Here is an 8843-nt window from a genome sequence, read left to right as displayed (position 1 = left end):
ACTCTATCTCTTAAAAAAAAAAAAAAAAAAAAAATAGAAAAAACAGTGGAGTGTTGTGGTGGGTGCCTAACTCGTCCCCAATACGAGCCATGAAACTTCTAGGCAAAATCCTACGTGTAACTTTAGGTATGCGCTTATATGTGCGCTTTTCTTTGTGTAAAAATAAGTTTACTTACAAAAATTTATGTGAAAGTGCAATGTTACTGAAAGTGGAGGAGTCGACAACTTTCTGAGATTCTCAATATGGTCCAAGACCCAAGGAAAAGTTGTCAGTTACCCTCATTGAGTGGCGTGCAGAGTGTAGGAACTAACACAACAAATATGTATTTCTCGCATAAACGTGAGTGCACAAGTAAAGCTGATCCGGAGCTCGGTAAGAAGGGAAGACTCGGTCGGGAGGACTAAAGGGAAGAGGGTCCGGTACTCACGCCCGCTTCTTGAGATGGTGCCTTGTGATCAGCCCTGCGTCTATCACAGCCCCAACCACCTGGTGCTTCAGTCGCCGCTCCCGATTCAACACCCGCCGGCGCTTGAACAGCTTCTTCTTCAGTTCCTGCAGAGGAGGAAGATGCGAATCAGACTGCGGCGGCGCAGTCCGACGTCCCCGGACCCCCATCAATCCCAACTCGGGCGAGACAAGAGGGCTCCAGGAGACATGGGAAAACAAAATCGCGGCCCCACCACAGTCACCGTGCGGGGACGGTTGATCTTTCCCCCGGGGCCTCCCATGGTACCGCCGCCAAGCCGGCCTGCACTTCCGCTCCACCAGGAGTCTGTAGAGCTCCGCCCCTCAGCTCGCCGAGGGCCAATCGCAGCTCGGGGGATGGGCGGGAGCTATATAAAGGAGCTTAAGCGGCCCCAGAGGTCTTTCCGAGGGTGGCTGGTGGGTGAGTGTCTGCTTTGTTGAGGGACCGAGGAGGTAGGGCGGGGGTTGTGGGTTGGGCGTGTGGACCCTCCTTTTCTTGGCGGGGCCCGGGTGTGTAGTCCCGTACCCCGTTATGTGCGGAGGTAGAGGGAAAGGGCTCTGGCCCACTCGGCGTCATGTCTTCGGTGCCGGCGGCTTCCCGTCTGCCGGTCCTATCCTCAAACGCCGGGACACTGCGTTTCTTGGAACTGCGCAGAACCGAGATCCAGCGGGCTCCTTCTCGGGGTGATTTGATTTTCGCTCCTTTTTTGTTTTGAGACAGTCTTCACTATGTCGCTCTCGATAGAGTGCGATGGGGTCACAGCTTGCAGCAACCTCAAACTCTTGGGCTTAAGCGATTTCTCTTGCGTCAGCCTCCCAACGCTCCTTTTTTGATTTTAGGTCTGCGGACGCCGCTGCCTCTGGAGTGTCCTATCCCCTCTCGCCTGCGTTGAAACCAATAAAGGCCGTTTCTGCTGAAGTCCGTTTGTATCTGCGTTTTATATTCCGAGGCTGCAGAGTTCCGGGAGGCTGTACGCATTCTTCTGTCACGCTGAATTAAAGACACACTTTTGGACCTCGGTCCTCCAGCTGGAGTGTGGTTGACATTTCCGCACAAGGTTGTCTGGTCGACCTTGCCTGGACCTACCATGGCCGCGTTGCGCCTAATGTTCCACCTCCCCAGCCAAGTGACAGGGGCACGCTGCACCTCGGCGGGTAGGGAGGGTGGGGGCAGAATGTGAGGGCAAGGTGGTATTTTTTTTTTCCTTTTTTTAAGAGACAGAGTCTCTTGGCGGCGCCTGTGGCTCAGTGAGTAGGGCACCGGCCCCATATACCGAGTGTGGCGGGTTCAAAACCGGCTCCTGCCAAACTGTAAAAAAATAGCCAGGCGTTGTGGTGGGCGCCTGTAGTCACAACTACTTGGGAGGCTGAGGCAAGAGAATGGCCTAAGCTGGAGGTTGCTGTGAGCTGTGATGTCACTGCACTCTACTAAGGGCGATAGTGAGACTCTGTCTCTTAAAAAAGAGAGTCTCAGTTTATCGCCCTAGGTAGTGTGGTGACGTCACAGCTCACAGCAACCGCCAATAACTCCTGGGCTTAGGAGATTCTTTTGCCTCAGCCTCCAGGCACCTGCCACAAAGCCCAGCTATTTTGTTTGTTTTTCAGTTTGGCCGGGGTGGGTTCAAACCCATTGGGTATATTGAGCCAGTGCCCTACCCACTGAGCCACCTGCACCACCGAAGGGGGGTTTTTTTGTTTCTGTGTTTTTGAGACAGTCTCACCATGTTGTCCTCGGTAGAGTGCCGTGGTGTCACAGCAAAGAGCAACCTCAAACTATTGGGCTTAAGTGATTATCTTGCTCAGCCTCCCAAGTAATTGGGACTACAGGCACCTGCCACAATGCCTGGCTATGTTTTGTTGCAGTTGTCATTGTTGTTTAGCTTCCCCAGGCCGGGTTTGAATCTGCCAGATGGCACCATAACCACTGTGCTATGGGCACCAAACCAGCAAGGTGGGTTCTTAATGACCAGGAGCCTAATCCCTGAAATCATGTCCATTGGAACCCCAGAGTACATATATGCCATTTTTTGCAGTGGTGAGATAGAAATTTGGATACTAGGTGACATATACCCTCCACTCGTGTTCACAGGTACCCTGGCTGGTAGCTGCCTGGCACACCGCTGCCTCTGGGATCGACTCCATGCCCAGCCTCGTCTAGGCAGTGTCCCCACCTTCGACTGGTTCTTTGGATACGAGGAAGTTCAGGGGCTCCTACTGCCCTTGCTGAAGGAAACACAGGCTGCAAGTCCACTGCGGGTGCTGGATGTGGGCTGTGGAACCTCTAGTTTGTGCACTGGCCTCTACACCAAATCCCCATACCCAGTGGATGTGCTGGGGGTGGACTTCTCTCCTGTGGCTGTGGCCCACATGAACAACCTCCTGGAGGGTGGCCAAAGTCAAACACGTCTCTGCCCTGGGCACCCTGCCTCCTGCCTGCGTTTCATACAGGCTGATGCCCAGAACCTGGGACCTGTGGCCTCCACAGGCTCCTTCCAGCTACTGTTGGACAAGGGTACCTGGGATGCTGTTGCCCGAGCTGGTCTGCCTGGGGCTTACCAGCTGCTATCAGAATGTCTTAGGGTCCTAAGCCCCCAGGGTACTCTGATTCAGTTCTCAGATGAGGACCCTGATGTGCGGCTCCCCTGCCTAGAGCAAGGATCCCAAGGCTGGACTGTGACTGTACAGGAGCTGGGCCCCTTCAGGGGTATCACCTACTTTGCTTATTTGGTTCAGGGCTCTTAGTAAAGACATTTTAGTCCGACCCTAATTGGTGTTTCTGTTAAGCAAAGAAGGCTGGAAAGAGCATTGTCTTTGCAAAATACATGACTGGAAAATAATTTGAGTTCTGGCTAATAAATTTACTAGCTGGCTGCACATTATTGAATGTTTCTGTACCCCAGTTGACTTGTCTGCAGAGAGGAAATAATACCTGGAGTTCTGGGGATTATATGCAAACATAGTTAAACATTTAGCAGAGCAAGGCAGAAGATGAGTGCTAAAGAGAGGAGGCGCATGTGGATCATAACCTACTTGAAACTAACTGGAGGCTTGGCGCCAGCCACATACACCTAAGGTGGCAGGTTTGAATCCAGCCTGGGCCCCCCAAACAACAATGATGGCTGCAACCAAAAAAAAAAAAAAAAATAGCCAGGCGTTGTGTTGGGCACCTGTGGTGCCAGCAACTTGGGAGGCAGAGGCAGGAGACGCTTGAGCCCAGGAGTTGGAGGTTGCTGTGAGCTATGCCATGGCACTCTACCCAGGGGGACAGCTTGAGGCTCTGTCTCAAAAAAAGAAAGAAAGAAAGAAACTAACTGGAGCTCCTAAAAGCAACATATAGCACCTCAGTTTAAATCCCAGTATTTACGTGTGTGATTGAGGTGCCTGATCTCTAAGGTCTCATTTTTCTTACCTGTAAAAGGGGAATTTTATGAGGATGGGTAGAAGGGCTTCATAAATAAACCTAGGTGATATGTTTGAGGGAGAAAAATACTTACCCTCCAAGTTACTAGGAGGCAAGAGATGAGAATATTCCACAAAGTGGCTTCTGCAGACACTGGAGCCTGTGCTTGGGTCCCAAAAACAGAGGTTGGGGGTTTCCTCACACTCTGTGTCCTCAGGAATCCAAGAGGCATCTTGGTCATCCTGCTCCTGGCCCCAGCTGAATCCAACATTAAATGTTCTTAAGGGAAACCTGGGGTCCTGTGGGCTCCAAGCCCAGCCTGGTAGTAGAGGGGAGAGCCCATTAGCAATTGAAAAATGTCTTTAATATATTACTGAATTTTTATTTTTTCTCTTGAGTCTGCTTGTTTGGGAATGTTGAATTTTAAAAACTGGCCGGCACAATGGCTCATGCTTATAATCCCACCACTTTGGGAGGCCAGGAGTTCCAGACCAGCCTAGGCACCTACAAAATATAAGAAAATGGGGTGGCACCTGTAGCTCAAGCAACTAAGGCTCCAGCCATATACACTGGACTTGTCAGGTTCAAATCAGGCCCAGGCCTGCCAAAGGATGACAACTACAACCAAAAAATAGCTGGGCGTTATGTCGGGCGCCTGTAGACCCAGCTACTTGAGAGGCTGAGGCAAGAAAATCACTTAAGCCCATGAATTTGAGGTTGCTGTGAGCTGTGATGCTACAGCACTCTACCCAGTGCAATAGCTTGAGGCTCTATCTGAAAAATCTGTGTATATATATGAAAATTAGCTGGGCATAGTGGTGTATGTGCCTGTAGTTCGCCTCGCAGCAGGCAACAGAAAGTTCTGATGTGACCACTGCATTTTAGCCTGGGTAAGAGCAATAAATACATAAATAAAAAGTAAAACTAGTTTGTGTAATTTTTTGCTTATGAAAAAGAGCAGGGTGGCACCTGTAGCTCTGTGAGTAGGGCGCCAGCCACATACACCAAGGCTGGTGGTTCGAACCCAGCCCAGGCCAGCTAAAACAATGATAACTGCAACAACAACAACAAATTAGCCAGGCGTTCTGACAGGTGCCTGTAGTTCCAACTACTTGGGAGGCTGAAGCAAAAGAATTGCTTAAGCCCAAGAGTTTGAGGTTGCTGTGAGCTATAACACTACAGGACTCGACCCAGGGCAACAGCTTGAGATTCTGTATCAAAAATAAATAAATAGGCTCAGCTCCTGTGGCTCAAACAGCTAAGGCACCAGCCACATACACCTGAGCTGGTGGGTTCGAATCCAGCCTGGGCCTGCCAAACAACAATGGCTGCAACCAAAAAATAGCCAGGCATTGTGGCAGGCGCCTGTAGTCCCAGCTACTTGGGAGGTGGAGGCAGCCGACTCGCTTGAGCCCAGGAGTTGAAGGTTGCTGTGAGTTGTGACGCCACAGCACTCTACCCAGGGCGACGGCTTGAGGCTCTGCCTCAAAAAAATAAATAAATAAATAAATAGGGCGGCACCTGTGGCTCAAAGGGGTGGGGCACTGGCCTCATATGCCAGAGGGGGCGGGTTCATATCCAGCCCCGTCCAAATAAATAAATTAAATTAAAGCAAATTATACCATTAAAAGCTGAACTACAGCGCAGCACCTGTGGCTCAAGGTGAAGGGCGCCAGCCCCATATACTGCAGGTGGTGGGTTCAAACCCGGCCCCAGCCAAAAACCGCAAAAAAAAAAAGCCAAACTACATAGCCTCAGTATGTTCATTTGCAAAGAGAGTATCTCCCTCATTGGGTGGTTCTGAAAATCACGAGGTAAAAGTGTTTAGCACAGTGCCTGGCACATAGTAAATGCTCAAAAAAAGTAGCTTCCATAAGAGTATACACATGGGTGGCTTGGCACCTGTGGCACAGTGGTTATGGCACCAGGCACATATACCTTGGCTGGCAGGTTCGAACCTAGCCCAGGCCAGCTAAACAACAACTGTAACAAAAAATATTTGGGCATTGTGGCAGGCCGCTATAGTCGCAGCTACTTGGAGGCTGAGGCAAGAGAATTGCTTAAGCCCAAGAGGGTTTTTTTTTGTTTGTTTTGTTTGCAGTTTTTCTTTTGGCTGGGGCTGGGATTGAACCTGCCACCTCCAGCATGTGGGGCCAGTGCCTTACTCCTTTGAGCCACAGGTGCTGCCCCCAAGCCCAAGAGTTTGAGGTTGCTGTTTACTGTGACGCCATGTACTCTACCAAGGGCAACAGAGTAAGACTCTGTCTAAAAATATATATATATATACACATGGAAAAGTTTAGAAGGGAAAACATCTAAGACGTTAATATTTATCAAAAGTTCAGATTAGGCTGGGCGAGACTTATGCCTGAGTCTCAGCACTTGGGAAGCCAAGGCAGGTGGATTGCCTGAGCTCACAGGTTCGAGACCAGCCTGAGCCAGAGTGAGACCCTTCGTCTCTAAAAAAAATAGCCCGGTAGGAGGGCACCTGTAGTCTCAGCTACTTCGAAGGCTGAGGGAAGAAAATTCCTTAAGCCCAGAAATTTGAGGTTCCTGTGAGCTATGATATCAGGCACTCTACCTACAGCGACATAGTGAGACTCTGTCTCCACCAAAAAAAATAAGGTAGCTAGGTAGCTGGGTGAGCATTGTGGCAGGTACCTGTAATCCCAGCTACTTGGGAGGCTGAGGGAAGAGAATCACTTGAACCCAAGAGTTTGAGGTTGCTGTGAGCTAAGAGACCACAGCACTCTACCAAGGGTGACCAAGTGAGACTGTCTCAAAAAAATAAAGTATAGGCTTGGAGCCTGTACTCGGTGAGTAGGGTGCTGGCCACCTACATCGTCCCTGGTGGGTTCCAACACATCTAGGGCCTGCTAAACAACAATGACAACTGCAACCAAAAGGGCACTGTGGTGCCTATAGTCCCAGCTGCTCTGGAGGCTGAGGCAAGAGAATCACTTAAGGCCAAGAGTTTGAGGTTGCTATGAGCTGTGACGTCACTGTACTCTATCTACCAAGGGTGACATAGTGAGACTGTCTCAAAAAAAAAAAAAACAAGGAAAAGTACAAATTAAGGGTTATTACCCATTCTGACACCAGAACTGTCCTCTAGTGTTCACCAACTTTCCCAACTGCCTTCATTATTTTCTTTTTTTTTTGAGACAGTCTCACTATGTCACCCTCGGTAGGTAGAGTGTTATGACATGACAGCTCACAGCAACCTCAAACTCTTGGGCTTTCTTGCCTCAGCCTTCCGAGTAACTGGGACTACAGGTGCCCACCACAACGCTGGGCTATTTTTTGTTGTTGTTGTTATTGTTGTCATTGTTGTTTAGCAGGCCCTGGCCAGGTTCAAACCCTCCAGCCCCAGTACATGTGGCCAGCGACCCAACCATTGAGCTTGGGTGCCAAACCAACTGCCTTGATTTTTCTCTCCCATGTCTTTTTTGTGTGTGTGTGGTTTTTGGCCAGGGCTGGGTTTGAACCTACCACCTCCGGCATACGAGGCCGGCACCTTACTCCTTTGAGCCACAGGCACTGCCCACCCCACGTCTTTCTTTACCACATTTATTGAGCGCCTACTGTGTATCTGGCACTAATGAATGCATGGAACAAGACTGAGTTTTCCATCTTGGCCCTGCCCAGAACATCTAGGTCACAAAGACCCCACTGATCCATCCACCTCCTTCACCTGGCTCTTCATTTTCGTCCTGGAAGAAGGCCTCAGCCTCCTCTTCCTCACCATCTGTGAGCAGCAGCAGCTCCTCATGGGGCCACTGGAGATCCCCACTCTCTTCTTCATTCACCTCAGAGGCTTCCACCACAATAGAGGGCAGGTGGGACTTTTGAGAAACAACCTGAATAGAGATAGCAGGGAGGCTGGGACAAATTGGAGGATGAGCCAGCTGCAGGACACAGGGTAGGGAAGTACTAACCTGAAAATCCTGGTAACCTTGAACCCTGCTAATCTCTCCTCTGTCCTTCCAGAGAGAATTCATCAGCCTGGGACTTTCGGGATGCTTGGAGGAGCCTGGACTATCTCTAGTCCAAGGCCCATCCTCCTCACTGCTTCCTGGCACAAGGGCCATGGTGGTGATTCTTAAGAGTGTAAGGTGGTTGAATTCAGGGTAGAGTACTCTTGCCCAATGCACCCCACAGACTCTTAATCTTCTCTGGAGGCTGGCCCCTTAATCACTTTTGAGGAGAGGAGGATGACAGGCTAGGAGATTATGGGCCTTCTAGGGAAGGGAAAATGCCTAAGAGGTGGAATTGGAGCTTTATATCTACTTAACTCCCTGGAGACACTGGGATGGCAGCAAGGAGACAACAAGGGCATCTGGATTAAAGCCCTGTGAGTGAAGAGCTTTGATAATGAACTTGGAATTTCCTGAGTCCTTTGCTTACTGGTTTTCCCAAGTTGGCATGTTGTTTGTAGATTATTTAATGAAATTTTTGTTGTTTGTAGATTATTTAATGAATTTTTTTTTTTTTTGTATAGACAGAGTCTCACTTTATCGCCCACGGTAGAGTACCGTGGCGTCATACCAGCTCACAGCAACCTCCAACTCCTGGGCTTAGGTGATTCTCTCGCTTCAGCCTCCCAAGTAGCTGGGACTACAGGCACCCACCACAAGGCCCGGCTTTTTTTTTTGTTGCAGTTTGGCTAGTTGGGTTTGAACCCGCCACCCTCAGTATATGGGGCTGGCACCCCACCCCACCCACCTAAATAATTAGGTGCTGCCTAATTATTTAATGAATATTTAAGTAGTGTTTACAAAATGAATATTTATGTGGCATTTACAATTTACCAGGAACTGGGTTTTCTTTGTTGTTTGTTTGTTTGTTTGTTTTTTTGAGACAGAGCCTCAAGCTGTCCCCCTGGGTAGAGTGCCGTGACATCACAGCTCACAGCAACCTCCAACTCCTGGGCTCAAGCGAGTCTCCTGCCTCTGCCTCCCAAGTAGCTGGGACCAC

The 8843-nt window shown here is 49.7% G+C and overlaps 3 protein-coding genes and 1 non-coding gene across 6 annotated transcripts in view; 2 read left to right on the top strand and 2 right to left on the bottom strand.

The window, feature by feature from the left end:
* Positions 1 to 754, bottom strand: part of CUNH11orf98 (chromosome unknown C11orf98 homolog) — a 2582-nt gene extending 1828 nt beyond the window's left edge. The window contains exons 1-2 of one of the 2 annotated variants that reach the window (XM_012810634.2): positions 691 to 754; positions 429 to 553 (exon numbers count right to left, since the gene is read on the bottom strand). In XM_012810634.2, coding sequence (XP_012666088.1) covers positions 429 to 553; positions 691 to 729 — 164 coding nt within the window. In that variant the 5' untranslated portion in view covers positions 730 to 754. Of the gene's footprint in view, positions 1 to 428; positions 554 to 681 lie in introns of both variants that reach the window. The other variant, XM_012810633.2, reaches the window with a different exon arrangement.
* A 186-nt stretch (positions 755 to 940) lies between these two features.
* On the top strand, positions 941 to 3303 carry CSKMT (citrate synthase lysine methyltransferase). 2 transcript variants are annotated; one of them, XM_023518512.1, is made up of 3 exons: positions 941 to 1150; positions 1307 to 1437; positions 2556 to 3303. In XM_023518512.1, exons 1-3 carry the CDS (start codon positions 999 to 1001, stop codon positions 3206 to 3208), a joined length of 936 nt encoding a protein of 311 aa, XP_023374280.1. In that variant the 5' UTR covers positions 941 to 998; the 3' UTR covers positions 3209 to 3303. The 2 variants fall into 2 exon arrangements, with proteins under 2 accessions (XP_023374280.1, XP_003798769.1); XM_003798721.3 differs by lacking the exon at positions 941 to 1150 and having other exon boundaries at positions 1350 to 1621.
* On the top strand, positions 953 to 1101 carry LOC111728118. The gene has a single exon (XR_002775510.1). It is a non-coding gene; the product is annotated as a small nucleolar RNA SNORA57 (small nucleolar RNA).
* Positions 3304 to 3871: 568 nt separating the features above from the next.
* Positions 3872 to 7957, bottom strand: LBHD1 (LBH domain containing 1). Its single transcript, XM_023518435.1, has 3 exons — positions 7805 to 7957; positions 7561 to 7726; positions 3872 to 4185 (listed from the first exon to the last, which is right to left on the bottom strand). Exons 1-3 carry the CDS (start codon positions 7955 to 7957, stop codon positions 3872 to 3874), a joined length of 633 nt encoding a protein of 210 aa, XP_023374203.1.
* Between the last annotated feature and the right edge of the window lie 886 nt (positions 7958 to 8843).

Source organism: Otolemur garnettii, unplaced genomic scaffold (genome assembly GCF_000181295.1).
Source record: "Otolemur garnettii isolate 467f Iridium unplaced genomic scaffold, OtoGar3 scaffold00140, whole genome shotgun sequence".
NCBI classification, from domain to species: Eukaryota; Metazoa; Chordata; class Mammalia; order Primates; family Galagidae; genus Otolemur; species Otolemur garnettii.
This window is presented reverse-complemented; position numbering and strand designations above follow the sequence as displayed.

Coding starts and splice junctions, on each gene's coding strand:
- CSKMT (XM_023518512.1), top strand. CDS start 999: ATGTGCGGAGGTAGAGGGAAAGGGCTCTGGCCCACTCGGCGTCATGTC. Junction 1,151..1,306: donor CCAGCGGGCTCCTTCTCGGG/GTGATTTGATTT, acceptor TTTTGATTTTAG/GTCTGCGGACGCCGCTGCCT. Junction 1,438..2,555: donor CTGCAGAGTTCCGGGAGGCT/GTACGCATTCTT, acceptor TCGTGTTCACAG/GTACCCTGGCTGGTAGCTGC.
- LBHD1 (XM_023518435.1), bottom strand. CDS start 7,957: ATGGCCCTTGTGCCAGGAAGCAGTGAGGAGGATGGGCCTTGGACTAGA. Junction 7,727..7,804: donor AAGGTTACCAGGATTTTCAG/GTTAGTACTTCC, acceptor ATCTCTATTCAG/GTTGTTTCTCAAAAGTCCCA. Junction 4,186..7,560: donor GGACGAAAATGAAGAGCCAG/GTGAAGGAGGTG, acceptor CTCTACTACCAG/GCTGGGCTTGGAGCCCACAG.